Genomic DNA, 19691 nt, shown 5'->3' with positions numbered 1-19691 from the left:
CTGATTTAAGGAAACATGAAAGTGGGCAGTACATAACTCTGTGGATGACAAAGCAAACAGTCACCATTAGACTAGCAATTTTTTTGTTTGAAACTTTATTGTTTATCACAACAGACCTTTTAGCCTCTGTCCTGGTTGGGTGAAATATCTAAAATCTCTGAAAGTGATGCAGCTGACTGTGGCAGGTGCCAGGGAAAGGATATGCAAGGTTTTACTGTCCCTGCAGCATTTCTGGGGTCTGTGGTCTACTACAGCAGACAACATTTTTATGTGACTAACTGTAGCAAAAGATTTTGCACTAACCATCAGCATTGTGCCGCTGCTTAGCATTCTTCTGTAGAAGAGATTTTTCTCAGAAAGCTCAAGAAAATTTGAATTGGTCTGAACAGAACCACGGTGAAACCTTGAGGAAATCTCAGTCTTTGCCAGTGCTGTTATTCATCAGAGCTTATTAAAGACAAAACCTTGGATGCAACTGACATATTCCTCTTCCTCCCTTCTAAAATATATGCATAATTTGACTACCTGGAACTTTTGCTTTTTTCCAGGGCTAAAAAAAAATGAGCCCATCTCATTTTATAGCACTCCTCTCTTTTGAGACAGTTTCTTAACATTAAAGCAACATTTTGATTGTGACAATTCCCCAATTTAGCTATTAGCTTTATTGATTAAATAAGGCAAATAAATAATACTAAACTAGGCAAACATAAATTTTCGTAAGTAGCCACTTCTTTTTCTATGCTCAGTACAGTTTTCAACTGTCCTTTAATCAGTTTATTAACTGACAATGCTTACCAAAAAGGCAACCTGATTTTGTAGTAGAAAATAAGATTAGCTACATGGAGTCATTGTAAACCATCACTTAGATCCCATACCGATTAGGCAAGGCAAAACTCACATTTGACTTTTAGGCTGTTTCTATTCTTTCAGAATATTAATGAAAGCACTAGAAAAAAAAAAAAAAAAAAAAAAAGGAAACAAATAAGAGTTCAACTCACAAAGTCTCTAGGCTATGGAGCCCATCAAAGCATTTCTTTCCCAGGGAGTAGATTCTATTGTTATGGAGATGTCTGCAGGGGAATATTAAGCACAGTCAGGAAAGCACACTGCACACAGTAGACTTCAGCAAAATATTTTGATGGTTAAATCAAAAGAAACTTATTTTCAGGCATGCACTGGTTATATGCAAGTCATGCTTTTGCAAGAGAATTTATGAGGCACTTCCACCACCCTTCTCCCTTTCTCCTGGTATCTCCCCAGCCACACAGGCTTCCCTTTGGCTTCATAGAAGGATTTGTTTTGAAATCACCTACACCTACCCCAGATTGGGGTTTGCATGCTGAATATTGGGAAACTGTGGACATACTCTCATTGACAGTTAATTAATATTTTGCCTTAAAAACTATGTGTGAAGGGTAAGGTATTTTGGTAGATGACTGTTAGAGGGTATGGCACAGAACAGGAGCAGGAGAGGAGATGGATAATATAGCAGATCAGAAAGAGCATTTGGCATGCAGAATGAAAGATACAAAGCCATAGGACAAAAAATGTAGGGCTTCATTGAGATGAGTAAACAAATGGATCTTTAAACGTGCTCGAACTTGTTTTGCTTTGAAACTATAAAAATAAAAAACTACTCTCTTGAATTTGAGCAATTGAATACTATTTTTTTAATAGATTCCAACTGACACCCCCTCCCCCCCCCCCCAGCATGAAAGCTCAAAATGCTGCATATTTCTGTCTTTTAGACCATCATGGAAAAAAACTGCTCTGTGTGGAGCTCATTAATGTGAGTAGATACAACTTGGAGCCACTTCAGGTTCTTTTTAAAAAAGGATGCCTTTCTTCCCAGCAGACTTTTCCTTTTATTTTAGTCTTGACACTCTACCCCTATAGTAGAAGGAAAGTATGGGAGTAGCAATATAAAAGAAAAAAAGGGCTATGAATGAGGGGCTGCCAGGGGCTAACTTCCCTTCAGTGCTTCATTCTGCTCTGAAAATAGTGTTAAGATCAGAGGCTCTCTGAGTGTTCTGTAGAACCTACAAAAATTGAAGCTACCTGTCCATAAAAGGCCGGGAAAAGGAAAAATGCAAATATTCTGTGGGTTTTTCCTTTCTTGGAAGAAACCTAGTCAGTGGTTTTGGGGCTTATTTTTTTGTATGTGTGTTTAGGAAGAAAACTAATCAGTGGTTTTTGGTTTTTGTGTTGTGTTTTTTTTAATGACTATCCTGACCTTCAATGCTTTAGTTAGCATGGAGAGTGCATCTCCAAATTCCAATTATGTTTGGAAAGCACAATGGTAGAGCTTCAAACCTGCTCCAACTGACCATGCATTGTTGCATGGAGTTGAAAATTTGCCAGACTGTACAGAGAAGCAAACAAAAGAAAGCAGAACCACACACAAAGATTTTGCTGAGCCAAAAATATCAGATGTTGTAGATCACGAGGAATGCTTCAATTGTTAATCAATCTGAATCCCAGAAAATCAGAAATAAGCAGGGTAGATCTAAAATAAGGACACCTATCTGAGAAGAAACAATCAGGATCTGAAAGTAAAGAATTTACTCCTGCATTTTTTAACTGTCCTCTTACCATTATATTTCTGGTAGAGAACTCTAGATCTAGAGATCCAGCATTAAAGACACTCTCTTGTTTCTAGAGTTACTGAGCTAGATATAGAAGGTCAGACAAATCCCAAATCCATTGAATGCGACTGATACTTAAACAGAAGGCAAACACTTTACAGCATGAGGCAGCTGTCACCCCTCATTTTTGGTGTCCTTCTTGCTTATATGATCGCATCAAGCACTAGGCAGAGATGGCAATTGTAATTGTCACTAAAAAACCCCAGTGTGTGTCAGGTTCAATACCCAGACTAGGACTCGAATATGCTAAAATATGCTAAAATATGTAAGACACACCATAATTTCAGACAGCTTGTAAAGCTTGAATACATTATTCTCTCATTAATAATGCTAACATTTTCCAAAGAATCCTGAAATAACTTCTCCATTCTTGGTTCTCTTCCTCAGTTTCTCCAGTCATTCTAGAAATTTTTCCACTTGGTTCATTCCCAGAAGACAAAAAGCTGAAATTGGGCTAAACAATATACATTCCAGATTTTAGTATGAGCTATGTATGTTTCATTTGCTTGAACTGGTATGTAAACATAAGATAACATAAAACTACATTACTTTGTATGAAGGAAAATGCATACTTTTTCTACTGGATGCCATTCTTTCCAAGTCACCCAGAAAGCTTTCAATTGATTTCCTGTTTCTCATATTCTCTCATTCATTCTTAGAGAGCACATAATTAATCTCATCCTGTTTGTTTTGCTGACCAGATATGGTGATTTTTTAGATTGTCTACATAGTTCTTTACTCAAGATAGGAATTTTTAAGCTAGATCAAAGCAAATGATACAGCACATGCTGTTTTAACTGTAGGAAGATGTAAAAGGCTATTTCTCCGGGATTTTTTTTTTTCAAATTTTGGTATGCAGTACATATACAATCCAGAAAACTTGACTTAGATTTCCAAAAGAGTGTTTTTATGCAGCAAAAGAAACTGACCTCTTGGTGAAGGAGTATCACTAAGTCCAGTGCATATAGAGATGGGAAGCTGCATACTTATAGCCCCAAGAAATGAATTTAATATTAGGACTGTAAGCAAAAGAGGTGTTTAATTAACCCATATATATACCTACTTACCTATCATTTGCCAGCTGGGGATAGCAGTATTTAATCATTAAACACTGTCTCAAGCAATATATAAATTAAATATTGCATCTCCAAGCAGTTTATCACTATAAGAGGTAAAAGCCCTACAAAAAAAGCTGAAATTGTGTCTAAAAAGCAATCAGTAAAACTTACAGAACTACCAAACTAGAGAGGTTTCCAAAAGCATAGTCTGGTATGTAATGTATTTTATTCAGTGCCAATGTCATTGCCTGAAGTGCTGGTAAACTTCTAAAAGCTTGGATGGGAATTTCTGTCAAAGAATTATCATCTAGCCACAGGTGTCTAAGGGAGACCAAGCCATTGAAGCAGTTGGGGGGGACGTAGCTGATGTGGTTGGCATCCAGACGTCTAGGAGAAAAAGAAATAGAGAAAATTGACTCCAAGAAAAAAAACAGTGGACGTACACAATGGAGATCAGAAACTGACATCAAGAACACAACCCCTAAGAATGGGCATGGGCTGCCACATCCATTTTTAATTTCCTGGAGACTGGGCATTTCTATCTTGTTTGCAGCCTCACCCCTCAGACCTCACATCATGTTTACAAGTCACCTGGCAGCAGGTTCTCTGCAAACATCTCTCCTTTGGATCCATCAGATTGCTGAGAGCACACACTGATCATTTTTGAGCAGAGCCTCTCTATAGACCAGGTATGAATTTTCTTCTTTTCCCAAAAGGAAAGTATGGAACGTGCAGTAAACTCAGCCAGAAAATGTACTTTAGAAATCACTACAAATCACCGAGTAAAAAGATGATTTGGTTTCCATACGCTAGAACCCCATTCTAAGAGTCACAAATAAAACTCACTTCTGAATCTCTGTTGCCATTTTACCTTTTCTTACACATTGTTCATTCCTATGAATGAATGAGCACTGAAGTTCACACATTTCATTAGTGGAGCAAAATGTTTATTAGAGATTAGGGTTGCTAACGCAATATATTTACTTTGAAAAACGTTATAAAATACACTCCATTTGCTGCAGAGACAACAGAGGGATCTCAACTGCACACTGTACCTCTTTAGCAGGTGATACCTTGCTCTCACACTTGTGTAAATAAGGATTAAATCTACTGAAGTTTTTGCAGACAGAGCACCAAAAATACTGTGTTGTATATTCATTTGCTTTTGCTCTGCTTTGCTTTCACAATGTGGCGCTCTAAGGGAAAGATTCAAAAAGTGTGCTCTAGATTTCTGAAACTTTGTGAAACGTCCAGATGGTGATCTGTACTCCAATACACTTTTTCTGCTTTTATTGTGATCTGGTGACTCGTACCATGTTCAGAACACGAAAACCTCACTCTAAAACTTCTCTTGAAGATGTCTGTAAAGGGGAATAATTAAGTGAATGGTGAAACAGAAATAAATTTAAATTGATGTTTGAAAACACTACAGAACAACCAATCATACATAGTGTAGAAAGAAGTAATTTGGTACAATGTAAGTTCAGTCTGCTTGAGAGAAATGCAATACTCTTTGTGGCAAGCATACTAATCTCTTTATTTAAAGCTGCTTCCTCATTTACAGTCATGTAAAATGTCAGGTCCATTCCATCTCCTGCTCCATGCTGCTCCTACCTATTGCATGAGAACAAATAATGACTCCTAAGGCTCCATGCCAGGCTGGCAAATAACTGAGACAAGGTCAGTTGGAACAAATTTATACAGTTCAGTGTCAAAGCCCTTGTACAATTAAATTTTCAATATAATAACTGACATGGAAGGCAGCAAAGACAGAGCTTACAAAATAACTCAAGGGTCTGTCAACAAATGGGTGAGGCTGGAAATGTTTAGAAATACTCATGCTGTACCTCCCCCATTCCCCGGGCAACAACCATGCTACGCCTGTGTTTTCAAATAAGGTATAGTTTGAATGAGTAGATAAGGTTTCTTTGTGTTCAATCAGAAGTAACTTTCTTCCCTGGGTGATTCTGGTATGTAAACTAAAAAGTTACAGTTGCCTTAGTTTGACAGTTATGCTGATTAAAGAATGGAGGCTTTATTAAAAATAAATGTGTTACTATATTACAGTTAACATCTTGTTCAATAACAAGCCTGCCTGCGCAGTTCTGATGTCCCCCTTGACTCGACAGCAAGGCAGTTGTGGCTGAAATAGCAGTATTTCGCCAGTTGTCAGTGAAGCCATGATTTTTATCTTATTAATATTTGATAGCAAATCAAGGAATTATTTTTTTTTCTTTAAATAGCTGAAGCTTCCAAATATAAACCCACCACTGGCTACATAAACAGCATACACGACACAAAAAGAAGAACAGGACTGCTTTAATATAAATTAAATTCTAGGTAGTTGAATTGTTGTTTAAAGAAGCTTGGAAGAAATTAAGAAACTACAGTGATTTGTGCTGCAAGTTCTGTAACTGGATTATGTATCCTGCAAGTGCTTGTAAGAAGTATTGGCTCAAGTGCTCTTTTGTTATCTAATCTTTTTGAAATTTCCAAGTACCATTTTCCCTCTCGTAGATACTAAAAGGTTTCAGCAGTAGTTATGTTTCCTGTCATATTGTAGGTAATGCACACTGGTGTATAAAGCATTGATCAAAATTGCTGTTTTCAGCCAACTGGTTTACATTTGTTGATCAAAGTTTTGGCACTTCCAGAACTAAACCCATTAACTCATAAGCATGACCCTATTTATAATTGAAACTACAAAGATAACGTGATAAGTTTGAAAGCTGCTATTATATTCCAGAGAGAACCAATTTAGGGAAACAGGAATGCTTGAAATCTTCTGATAGTCAGCATATAAATAAAGCAGCCACTATGAAATTCACCATGAGCTCACTTAAAATGTCCAAATCTTTCAAAGCAAATACTTGAGCTTTATGGACTGTATCCTACTGGTGTTTCCTGTGACATACTATGAATGCTACAACCATGTGCATAAATTAGGAGAATATATTATTCATATAGAATCTTACAGAGGACTCTAAAACAGATAAGGGTAAATATTTGAAAAGTATTTGATTTACACTTTTTGATCAATACAATATGATTGGTTTCTTAGTGTAAAGCCACTGGTAGATTTCTTAGGAAATACAGTATTTTTTTTTCATTTTTTTGAATCTTGTCTCAAGAACAAGCCCAGCTACTGTAGGAGTGCCTTGCTTATTAATTCAGGGTGAAATTAAAAGCTAGATATAGGACTGGGCAAGGAGACCCAGTTCATTCTCTTCTTCGAAAGAAACAGCTATTACATGGATGGCTTCTTCTTGCAATGGACAAGGGCCTGAACACAGTGAAGTTACCAAAGAGGACAGTCAGACAGCAAGACTGAAAAAAAATAAAGGAGAAAAGGTTTCTTCTGACACTTGAGTTTAAAATAGGAGGTAAAACCAAATGAGAAGGGGCTACACATAACAGGTAAGGGAGGCAGACAAGTGAGAGAGTACGTGAGGACTGAACCTGGGAATGATGGATTAAAGAAGGGATGCACTTCCCCCTCTCTGACCACCTTCCTCTTCCTAGGCCTGTCTCTTGTGATGCAGGGAGCCACAGCCAAGGCTCACCACAAGGTATGGGACAGTGATGGACAAGCAGGGGCTTTCAACAGGGTCTGTGGGGGGAGGGTGCAATGGGGTCACCTGCAGCCCTACCATTTTTGCTAGTGTGTGCTGATATGGACCCTCTCAAGGGTTTGTTAACAGGAGGTTGACTGAAGTTCAGTTCAGTTTGACTGAAGCATTATTTAAGTAAATGGCAAGTGACATTGAAACCAGCTCTGAAAAGTTGATGTAATGAAAATATAGCTGGCTATTGTAAGCCATGTTTTTCAAACATGGCCTTTTACGCAGGATATCTCCTTCTGTTCACAGGGGACAATGCTAGGACTATTTAAAAAAAGCCTAATTACAACACACCAGCACAGCAGACCCTCCCACAGCTCACTTTCAGTTCTGCCCTTGTATGGGTTTCTACAGGACTGATATAGAGAGCCCTGTGTGGCAACAGCAAAATAAAAAAATTAAGGTCACAAGACACTGTTTAGGAGCATTTGTTTCTGTCCCACTGCTCTGTTTTACGTGAGGAGGTCTCTGCACCACTGGGGGTTCCAATCCTTGAGGTTTTTCTTCATAGCCAAACATGGCTCAGGTTTTTTGGTAAACCTGCATTCAAGATGGGTCAGGATGCTGGCACTCTGCATAAAGCACAAACAGCCAAGTGCAACAGCACTATGTTTAGACAATGATTGCCTTAGATAATAGGTACCCTCAACCCCCACAGGTGGGAGAAGTGAGGGCCAGGACTGGTTGAGTTATCCCATGGTCTCAAGTTGTGCCATGGGAGGTTTAGATTGGATATTAGAAAGAATTTCTTTACAGAGAGGGTGATCAGACATTGGAATGGGCTGCCCAGGTGGATTCTCCATCCCTAGAGGTTTTTAAGAAAAGACTGATGTTGCACTCAGTGCCATGGCCTGGGAACCGCAGTGGCAGTGGATCAAGGCTTGGACTTGATGATCTCAGAGGTCCCTTCCAACCCAGCTGATTCTATAATTCTATGATTCTATGTATCTGGCTGCAAACTCAAATCAGGAGTCCCCAGCTAGAGCGGCCCATCTGGTGTGGTTTGGAACACTTCCAGGTTCTGCAGCTTGGAGTGGCCTGAGTTACTCTCGTGGCCTTCACTCCCTTCCCAAACAAGGTGGCTGTATGCAGAGAGCCTGGGGATGGCCCCAGGGGTGTGCAATCTGCCAGATAGGCCCTGGCAAATAACATTTGGCACTGGTCAAAAGCGTGCCAAGGAGGCTGTCAGCAGTGCAGCAGGACTGATGGGCATGGCCAGTGCCTGGGAGCATTCTGGAAACTGCTCTGCTGGGCTGCCTGGGGCCACAGTATGTCCCTGAATGGTGCCCAGGAGGATCTCCTCAGGAATCCAGTGGGAGTACCTGTACTGCTAAACACTCCAGTAGTGGCTTCTTGTCTTCCTCCCACATATGGTGTACGTTCCGGTGTGCTTCTGCCACGCAGGATGAATTTTAGCTAGCAGTTCTGAGGCTGGGAAATTGTTTTTTTCCCTTACAGTTGTGATTATAAAACCCTCTTTTGAGATTACTCGGAAGATGGGAAAGAGTTAAGGTTCCTAGTAGCTTTTACTGGATGAAAGAAAACATCACCCAGTGGCCTGGAGTTGCTGATTTACCTGTTGGCACCCCACTTTGGAAACAACTGGCCCTACAGCTGGCTGAGTCAAGGGACTTCACTCTGAAAAAACAGCAGCACATGCATTTCAGGGAACCTTGCACCTCTGTCTTCCTCCCAGCTTCTTACCAAGCTAGAAGAGTCTCTGTGACTGACTGGAGACTTCTGATATTGTACCAGTTCTCTATGTTACAGCCACTCTCCTGTTACATGCAATACAGAGAGGAGACTGCAATGGGGAGGTTTCAGACATCTTTGTGTATGGGTACAGACACCTGCCTGGGTACACAAAACCTTGATTTAAACTGTGGGAAGTTCCTGCCCAGAGAGTTTGTGGGTACCTGATGAGGTATCCTAATGAGGCTAATGCCTTTTGTAGGCTTCGTTGTCATGGGGTGTGACACTGAAAACCACAACTAAAGCTCCTGTCTTTTAATGAAAATAGTTCTCTTGGGAGAATGTGATTCCATCAAAGATGTTTCATCTTGTAACTAAAATTCAGAATCATTAGCACAATTATCAAAATGGAAAAAAACTGTTTAAAGTTAACATTTCTGAAAAAAGAGCTTTGTAAACTTAGCCCTGAACTGGAAGCATTTTAGAACTCTATGGACTCAAAGCCTTGAACTGTTCACATTAAGAATGGAAATGTCTCTTGAAATGTCAAATATTTGGAGGAGCAGTGAGAAGACAAAAACATCCATTTGCTCATCTGTTGCAGCCAGGAAATTATTAAGAATAGCTAAAATGATCTCCATGCAATCTTTCATGCAAAACTCAGTGTTATCATTAGGTGCTTCACACAATAGTGAAATATCTTAAAAATAAAATTTAAACAGTCTACAAATTCTGTTAGGAAATTAAAAAAAAGTTTAATTGATACTGTTTTCTTATCTTGTTACTTGCAAAGTCAAATTAATTTATTTTATTAAATTGCAGCTTTGCAGGTTGCCACGGGAGAAAAGGTGGTGGGCTTTTTTTTCCCCACTATCAACTGTTTCCAGTGCTTTGAAAGAGGATTTGAGTTGTATTCTGTCCTATTTTCAATTATTAAAGTAAAAGTCCTCATAAATTTTACAAGAATGAAAGCAGGTGTTACAGAAAATCATGCTTGCTTTTAAATGTCTTTCATAACTGATTTGGCATGGGCAGTGAGATAGCACCAGATCTGCTTTTGATTTTGAATATTTCTGTGTCTGACAAAGCAACAGTAAAAGCTGCACTTTAACGATGATGTCTAAACAAGAAAATAAACAGGGAAGAAAGTTTCATCTGTAGCATTCACTGCAAAGGGTTGTACTACATTAGTCCCAATAAAAGAATAGCAGAAGCTTTGCTCCTCTGTCAGTAATGCCAATTACACTTTCCTCCTTTATTTAGCAACATTTGCTAATAACATAAAATTTGTGTTAACATGTCCAGGGGAAAAAAAACAACCAAAATTGGTAGGTTATTGCCTGCTCTACCAATTCTCTTCTTGTTCAAAAATACTGAAATTATATGCCAGGTCTAGCACATAAGTGAAGTCATTAGAAGTGACAAGAGAATTACAACAGAGAAAAAAACCTAACTATCTAAAGCAACACATATATTAAATTAAAAAAAAAATGGAGAGAAAACAAGCTGCTAATTAAAACATTGAAAAACCAAATCAATATACATATGTAAAAGGTTTTCGGACTACATAGCTGTGTTCAATCACTACAAGGCTTTTTGATTTAAAAGCAGAATGAAGATACTGATGCTGTGGGAAACACAAAATCCACAGATCATCTGCTTATGGTTGGTTCTGAAGAAATTTGCTCAAAGTGAGTAACAGAAGACAGCATTCAAGTGAGCCTTCAAACTCTTCTGCCAAGATTTGTGACATATCAGTGACTCTGTGTTCCTTCCTTTCAATCATGGTGCCTGCAAACATATTTTACTCTTTTTAGCTTAACAGAAATAAATGCTATTTGAACTGTTAGGACTAATAATCCAGATAATTCATGTTCACACTACATTTCATAGGAAAATCATAGCTCATACAATAAGCTAAAGATATCCTTCTGCTTAACTTGGACATCAAAACCGCACCTCAAAATCAACATGCTCTGGTTACTTCCTTAAATCCTTCTGCCACAAAGGGAACTAGAGTCCTGCATAATCATCATTCAAGCTGTGGCAGCTGAACTAATTTATTTATCAAAGTAGCATGTCACTGGGGTTGACTACTGAACTACAAAGACACTTTTTTTTAGATTTTAATATTGCTTAATCTTATTTTTTGCTTCAGTGACAGAAAAATCTGCTGTTTGTCTGTCTAGAGGCAACAGATTTTCTCATAGGTTTTTGCTGCTGAAGGTGAAATTCAGAAATCTTAGGGTTGTTTTTTTTGTTGTTGTTTTTACTCCATAATTTATATTATTTATTGAATAATGTCTGCTGTCTGAAGAAGACTCATCTATTCTAGAGGTACATCAAACCTTAAGAAATTTATGAATACTTATCACTCAAACTTGTGCCATTCCACATGACAGCTGTATTACAAGTTGGACAAGAAAGTGGAAGAAATTGTTGCTTGTTCCAGCAGTACATCAATTCTTGTTCTGTGTGCCACAGGACATTTAACATAATTAATGTATTGATCAGTATTTATACCTATACTACCAATATTGATACCTATACTGTCATTTATGAGCCTGGAATTACAGTGAGTACAGAGAGCATATCTGCCAGAAATACCATTTTTGTGCAAAAAGTTGTGATAATTTTGCATTGCAAGTGAACACAGTTGTATGTGCATAAATATATATATAACCATATATTCTGTATGCTCACACAATTATATATAAAAATGATAGAAACTACATAAAAAAGATTTTAACATGATCCTCCTCACATTAAGGTAGCAGCAACGTAGTTAGTATGGCCTGTACTTCCTTTCTTGAGTAAACCTACAAAAGGCAGAGATTTGAGTCCTGTCACCAGCTTTCAGATTTTGCATCTATATTATCCTAAAGCAAAGTGTTAATGAGGTTCCAGAAACAATGCCACCTGCACAGTTAAACATAACAAATACAAGTAGTGCTATCCTATAGGAACGGCTTTGTGAAAGCTTTTAACCTCTTAATTGCACTCTTGAAAAGACACCTGATATTTCAAAGGTTTTTAAAAGTAATTCCTATTGTAAGTCAGAAACCAATGCAAGAACCACCTCGTGAACAGGTATCTCCTAGACTGTATGAAACAAGAAACTGAATCACGCACACCTTTATCTAACAGCCACAATCCAGTTTAAGCAAACAAAAGAGTAATAGTTTTCCTCAAAGAGATCTCTTCTGGTGGTGATCATCTTTCAGGTGATAGTGGCTTTTCTGTACAAACCCCTATCACTCCATCTTGGGTCTGCCTCACAGCTGTCAACAGGTTTCTACTGACCACTCCTATTCTCCCTCTGATTTCATTCTGCCACAAAAAAAATAGGTCCTTTATACAGACTGCACAAACTATGTTCGATTTACTTCTTCAACTTGTTCACCTGAGGAAAAAAATACTTGCAACTAAGTCTGAATGAGATTGTCATTTTGTTTAGAAACTCTGCTGAAAATTCAACAGTCTCTTTCAGAGCAACAAAGGAACTCTTGTTTTCTTGGTTTATCTTGTTTTGGTCCAGAATGTGCGTAGAGTGATGTGATCTCAGCAAGATTTTTTTTGTTTGTTTAGCAGAAAGAAAATCTAATATAGTCACTGGACCAGACCTTTCTCACGACTTTTTCAAAGATCAAAGGAAAGAACTGTAACCTCAAAAGTATACAGCTGAGATATTTCAGTCTGTGTCTGGTCAACAAAGAAAAAAGGCACTGACCAAACGACAATTAAAAGACAATCAATTCTTTGGGCTGTTTTGCCTTTAGAAACCTTAATAAAGGGTTTATAGATCAAGGAGACAAATGTTCAAGATAAACGCAAGAACCTGGGAGCTAATACAGTATAATGTGTGTCTGCCTAGTGGTGAGTTACACAAAGATGTCATAAATTTGTTGTAAATCAATTAATTTAAATAATTCTGTTCTTCAGGTTCTGAAGGTGAATTGAATGTATGCAAAGTTGTTAACCTTCTGGTAGAACTTTGTTACACAGAAAAAAGGAAGAGAACATGTTCAACACAGTGCATCTCACGACCAATGCATCTTAATTCTAACCAGGCTTGATACCTTGGTGCAGATGTTCACTCGGTCCTTGTCATTGTTAGATATTACCAATGATGTTGGTGATCAACACACACTATAGTAACTTTTTCTGGTGATAGTTATTTGAACTTCCCATTCACTTCCACATTTGGATCTTGAGACTTCTGCAGAAAGTAATTTCATTCCAAAGTGCTTATATGCAAACATAACGTGGTCCATAAAGCACAAAGTAGTCAGTTAAGTTTTTACTCCTTCCAAACAACCTGCCTGCCCATCTTCACTCATCTAGATACTTTATGGTGCACACTCAAAATCAGTAGATACTTTAGAAAATTTAGTCTTTTTTTTTTTTTTTAATCAGGTGACAATGGAGTTTGGTGGATAATTCAGAAACACTCTACTGCATCCTATGTTGAAATAGCAAGAGTGGCCTTGCACTTACAAAATGTGAGCTGCAGGTGCAGCAGAAGGAACTCATGATACTCAGCTAACTAAGAACATGACAGATGAATTTTTGGTATAGGCACGTGTCAAGTGAGGCACTCAGGGAAGAGGCAATTCATGACAAATTCTTGAGGGGCTACCAGCATGCTAGATAGAGGTCCTACACTTGTAATAAGGAATAAAATAATAGGTCAGAGCTCAGGGAAAAAAAAGACAAAAAACACAGTGCAAACACTTAAAGCATGCTGTGCAGGTCTTATCTCTCCTGGACTCATCTCAAATCAAATACATGAGAATTTAAAAAAAATTCAGTAAGGCTGACAATGGTGACCAGAGGAAGGGAAGAGCTCCCATATGAGAAACAATCCTAGGAGCCTGTGTCTGAAAAAACTTGACTAATGGAGATATGACAGAGGTCTATAACATCTGGCATACAACAATAAGGAACTGTTGTTTCAACTTCCTCCTAATGCTGCACTTAGGAGACATCAAATGTGCTGAGAAGTTCCAAGTAAATAACAGGCATTACTTCACCATGCCACACCAGGATGGCTGATCAGCAGAGATTTTGCCACAAAAAATCAGGAGTGTTACAATGGCTCAAAAAGCAATTGTACAAAATCATAGAAGAAAATGCTTCAAGAACTTTCAAATGCCAGTGTTCAGTCAGCCCTTGAGTGCAAACCTCTGGCAGCTGGGACAGCTTAACAAAAGAGCACTATTACATTCTTTGCCTGACCTTGTTTTCCTTTGGCATTTGCTGTTGAAGACTGGACACTGGGCTAGCTGAGTTTTTAGCATGACCCAGTACAAGAATCCTTGTGTTATGGGGCAGAAGCACATCAAAATAATTTCATTCATACCACGAAGAAGCCTATCCTCACTCCTAGTCTAGCAGCTCTGGCAGGAGTACTGTTAAAGCTCGTGGAGTGAGTCAGCATGGCACAGTCAAGATATATAAATATCTGTAATATTCATAACTATAAATATGGAGACCTTTCTGAAACACAATATATAATTAAGCATCCTCTAGTACACTTTATTTCACGAGCTGATAGTGTTTTCCATACTTCATAAAGGAAAAAATTGTACCAAATGAAAAATACAAGGGAGTAATTTGAGATTCTTTCTTTTCCCCTGTAAGAATCTTAATAAGAAACCATGGGGAAGGCCAGTGCTCAAGGAATCACATTCTTGTAGACAGACAGAAAGGATTGAAGGGCACGTAGTGTCTTCTCAGCTAGTGAATCAGTCCACAGTGCTGCAAAGAAGCTGCTGGTGTCATGAAATTACTGGAATGAAATCAGACACATTGTTTTTTAATTGAGAGTACAATTGTCTTACAACTGTCTTGAAAAGTAGCTCAAAGAGTTAAGAGTTGAGGTAGCACATTATTAAGTAAAAGTAACAGGCAATCATATATTATTCTTCATGCAAACTTACAAGTTGATTTATCAAGTATACTCACAGAGACTGCAGGTTGTGCAAGTTCTGGAGTGCTTCAGTAGGCACCTGGCGGAGCTGGTTATTCTGCAGCATCCTACATTTTGAGGAGCACAAAAACTAGAATGAACACAGTGAAGAGAATTTCCTTCTACCGTATATTTTCTTCCAAGCTGACCTACCTCCTTTGTACTGGTTCTGCTTTTTCACAAAGAAAAGCTACACAAATATGCCATTCCCCTACCCCTACCAAATGCCAGGTCTCTTCAAAGCAAACAAATACTTGTAGTGTATTTATTAGCTTTGTTAATCAGCTTTCAGTGGGATTTTCAAAGCAGCTGAGGAAGTTAGAAGAAAAGAACTGATTTGCTTTCAATAGGACTTGAGATCATAATTACCTCCAGAGATTCTGAAATTGTCATCCTTGTCTACTTATTTAATTTTCCTTCTCAAGTACTGCAGTTTTTTATTCTGATAAAACTGTGAAGGATTCACTCATGAAATCCTCACTCAGAAAAATGCTAGTATAGGAAACAGGACTCTTAACTGTATGTTGAAAAACTGCTGCTGTAAAAAATTCTTCCCATGAATGAAATGTTCTCAAATGAAATGTTGCTGACAAATCTCTTTGGTCAAATAGCACATAATTTAGCTTGCAAATACTGAAAAAATAACTTTTCATTTCAAAGCAGTATTTTCCTCCCTTGGAATATGGTTTCATTCCTACATTTATAAAAGGATCCTATGTGGGTAACACTGAAGTAGTACATGCTGCCTTCAAAATGAGACATACCCAATGGGACATAGTCAATGAAACAATTTTTAGCAGGCTCAGACTCTTTAGGCCAACAAGAGCTGCAGCTATCCAACTTAAGAGTAGTGGAGTGGGAAGCTCTTCATACTTCTTTTCCACTTAGGTATTTTTTCATTAGAGCTTTGTATTTGTTCAGTAGAGCACCTGGCTTGCCTTGACACTGCCTAGGAGGCTGGCATTCTTTCTAATAATACAATTTCTGTGAAATTTACACAGGCAAAGATCTCCTCTAGTGAAATGTGTGATGTGGCCTGCTAGTAATTTTACTACCTATATGCACTGTATTTTTATCCAGAATAATACAGTGGGTTTTTTTTCATATTTTTTATTGTATCTTATAGTAATTTTATCACAAAAAAGAGATATAAAATATGAACTGCATTTTTAATTACATGGTGTTCTCCCTCATTCTCAAGAAAAGGCAATTTACCCCTAGTCTTGTGTGATCATAAAAAGTCCACTAAGATGTAAACCTTGATATCAGAGCTTTTGAGACAATTAAAGAAACTATTAACTAGGCCAGTTTTACCTTTGATACTGTACAGAGACATCTACTTGATGAGCAAGTTGCTTTTAGAATGCCATTAATACTTTCCAACCTTTATGTATAGGATATTTTTCTATATGAAAAAACAAAGATTTAATGATGTTCATATGTATCTTCACTTCAACTGAACTGTTCAAAATGAGCTGATCAAAATATGCAATTTACTTGATCAAAACTTTACTGGTTAATTAGTTCCCTGGAGCATTTAGGAAATCAGAAATATATCAAACAACACACAGTTTACTTACAGCACTTTAAGACTGAAAAGGCCAGCAAATGCTCCCTTAGGAATGGATGTCAAGCCATTTCCTGCAAGACGTCTGCAAAGTTTGAAAAAGAAAAAGAGTGAATATTTTTTTCTTCATGTGGAATTAATTTGGTTGTTAAGAAGTGTAACACAGTTTCATTTGAGAAACTGATGCCAGAGGCAGTAGTTTAAGAGACTTGTTCTGTCATTGATATACTTTTAAAAGAAAAAAAAAAAAAAAGGCCTTAACTGTACAGTTGATTTACTAACATCTGAACTGCACATATAAAATGTAATTTCATTGCAAATAGAGCTTATGGTCTAGAATGCACATATCAAATTCAACTTTCTAAGGATTAAAGCAATCAACAACTGAAATACATATTTACTGACAAAAATTAGAATCACTCTATTTGCAGGCATGCAACTGTTGGAACTGTGCATGTATGATGTCTGTGCATGTTGAAATCATTTGCACTACTACAAAAATATAACCTTATAGTAATGACCACAGTTCACAATAAAACAACAGCACATAAAACTGCTGTACTGGTGGAATAATAGTTTTCCTTATGAACAGATGTTTAATAGGTTGGCCTAAAGTAAACTTTCTAAAATTTGTAGGACTTTTTTGTGTACTTGTATTGCATCTTCCTTTTCAGAATGCCTGGAAGTATTTCAAAGAGCTAAGTAAGTACAGCAAATACCTTTTCTAAAAAAAAAGAAGCATTGTGTAAGGTTTATGCCTGGAAAAGAGATCATTTGATGTATCTGATGCAAAACAATGGCATTTCTATGCTCCCCATCAGTACAACTCCAAAGCTCCTTGCATTTAGCCTCCTGACATTTCAGTTCAGCATGAATGTGCCATGTACAACTGCAGTCTAGCTGGAAAACTGACTGGTAGGGGTCAGATTCCCAAGTCACTCTGAGTCACTAGACCTACAGTGTTTCCTCTTAGCTGGCAACAAATGTGGGTTGATATGATGTAAGCCCCTTCTATTTGCAGACCAAATTCAGCCAAGTGGAACTGGTATTTCTCACCAGCTAAGATGTTGCACACCAAAACTGCAGACAGTTAGCACAGACCAGGTGATGTGATAAGAGAGATGACATTTGATTTGGCCTCTGGCCCTTGATGTGATAAGGCAGTTGACATTTGATTTGGCCTCTGGCCCTTTAGGAAAGACTAGATCCAGAAAATGCCTTAGGTATCAAGCTGCCAGAGAGGAATCTACAGCACTGGAGTAGGCTCCAGATGTTGCCAGTACTGTTCATGGAAAAGGCCAGGTGCTTATGACTGCAGTCCCAAGGATCCAGCACTGACTGGCCCTTAAACAGCTTTCCTCTGGAGTTTAGTTGCCCCAGGATAAGTCCACTGTCCCATGCACACCTTCTCTTCAGACATCTCTTTCCCAACTCTAATGACTTTTCAGGCATTTTCAGTTTGTGAAAAGGGCTTTTTGCTGTACAAACACACCTGCTGAGCAAAGTAAGCTTTAACCCTGAGCAATTGTTTCTTCCTGTCTCAGTTCAATGAACTGGGCGTGGCAGAGGCACTCAGCTTCAGACAGAGCTGCTGAGCTTGTCTCTCACTTTGGAGTACACTGGATGCTGATGTTCAGACATCTGAGAGCTGGGCATTCCTGCATGCTGATGAGTGAACCAAACCCAGCTCACTCCTGCTCCAAGGTGAGGTACTCACAGGCTGAGCCTATTTTTTTTTTTTTTTTTCAGATGTGTGAAGGGCCTCTCCAGCTTCAGATTTCATTTTGAATGAAAATGCAAATGACTTTTGGGTTCAACAGTCATCAAGCAGGTGTGTGCTAGGTTAGACACACATGACTGGGTCCCTGAAAGTTAAAGCCCTTTGTGGATCACTGATGAGTAGAGGCTCGGGCAGGACCTACCTAATACTGATCTCAGTTTATGATACAAACTTTTAGAAATACTGAAGTCTGCTTCACCCCCAGAGGACCCTTTTACTCTGTTACTTTACTAGCATGAGTGGATGTGTGTCTGGACACCAGCTTGGCATGAACCAGAAAGCGAAGAGTCTTCAAAAATTTACTGGAAAAACAGTAGGTACAGGTATCCAGGTTTTCACCTTTTAAAAAATATATTCTGCTTCTTTTCCCTTTAGATAAATTCTCAGTAACTAAATATGTCTCGCACAAACACTTTAGAAAGATTAAATCACATGTTAATCTCTCTAGTAGACACAGCTTCTGCATCTACTCCTTGTGAGCTTTTCAAACCTCAAGTCATTCTTGAAGTTCTCATCTGAGTATTTTTCAGACTGGAAAAACCTATCACTAATTTTGCAGAGAGTGATTACTACAATCTTATATGATACCCCTCTGCCTATTCAGCTATGATCATGGTCATCATGTACAACTGCATATTTCAATAGAGGGCTGCATCAAATGTGCCACAAATGCCAAAATACATGTAGGTCCATATAGTTCCCTCACCAAGCAAACTGACAAGGTCAAAAAAGGTGGACATCTGGCAACAATTATGTTCTACATAACAATGTTGAAAACTGATACCTTCAGTCACCATATTAAATTAATTTTAATGATGCACTTTTCATGGTTTTCTGTGGAACTATATTCAGGTAAACCACCTATCTGTTCCTGGGGTGCTCCATGAGGCAACTTCTGAATATGTGGCACAGCAGTAGCATCATCCTAGCCCTTTGGAATTCCCCAGCATTCTGGTATTTGTTAAAAATCAGCAAAAATTATTCATTTGAATAATATCATTATTCTTTCAATATTCTTGGTTGAAAGTTACCACACCAGTCTTTTAAGGCACGCTGCAAAACTCGTCAGGTTTGGCTTATTTGTTCCTGACCATTTTTAATGCCATCCTTGTGATTTTTTTCCTGCTATTACTGTGCTTTTATTCTGTTTTGACATAGAGGAAAATCAGTCCCCTTGTTGATAATACAGTACATATCAAGTATCTATCAGGGTTTACTATTCTCCACTTCACAGACTTTGTTTTCCATTGTCCTAAATTATTTGAAGGAAGCTGCCCAGCATTCTAGTTAACTTTGGATGGACTTAGGGTAGCAATTTCAGTCGGGATGGGTAAATATCACTTTCCCTGAACAAATGA

General features: G+C 38.1%; 1 protein-coding gene across 11 annotated transcripts in view; it reads right to left on the bottom strand.

Moving 5' to 3' along the window:
* The window catches only part of LGR5 (leucine rich repeat containing G protein-coupled receptor 5), an 89824-nt gene that overhangs the window by 19988 nt on the left and 50145 nt on the right, over positions 1–19691 (bottom strand). For 6 of the 11 annotated variants that reach the window (XM_071766829.1, XM_071766857.1, XM_071766819.1 and 3 more), the window contains 4 exons: positions 16567–16638; positions 14983–15054; positions 3875–4090; positions 999–1070 (listed from right to left, as the gene is read on the bottom strand). In XM_071766829.1, the coding sequence (XP_071622930.1) occupies positions 999–1070; positions 3875–4090; positions 14983–15054; positions 16567–16638 (432 nt within the window). The remainder of the gene's footprint in view (positions 1–998; positions 1071–3874; positions 4091–14982; positions 15055–16566; positions 16639–19691) is intronic. The other 5 variants (XM_071766887.1, XM_071766914.1, XM_071766907.1 and 2 more) reach the window with 1 other exon arrangement.

Source organism: Heliangelus exortis, chromosome 1 (genome assembly GCF_036169615.1).
Source record: "Heliangelus exortis chromosome 1, bHelExo1.hap1, whole genome shotgun sequence".
Lineage (NCBI taxonomy): Eukaryota > Metazoa > Chordata > Aves > Apodiformes > Trochilidae > Heliangelus > Heliangelus exortis.
Note: the sequence above shows the minus strand (reverse complement) of the source record. Positions and strands in the feature narration are given on the sequence as shown.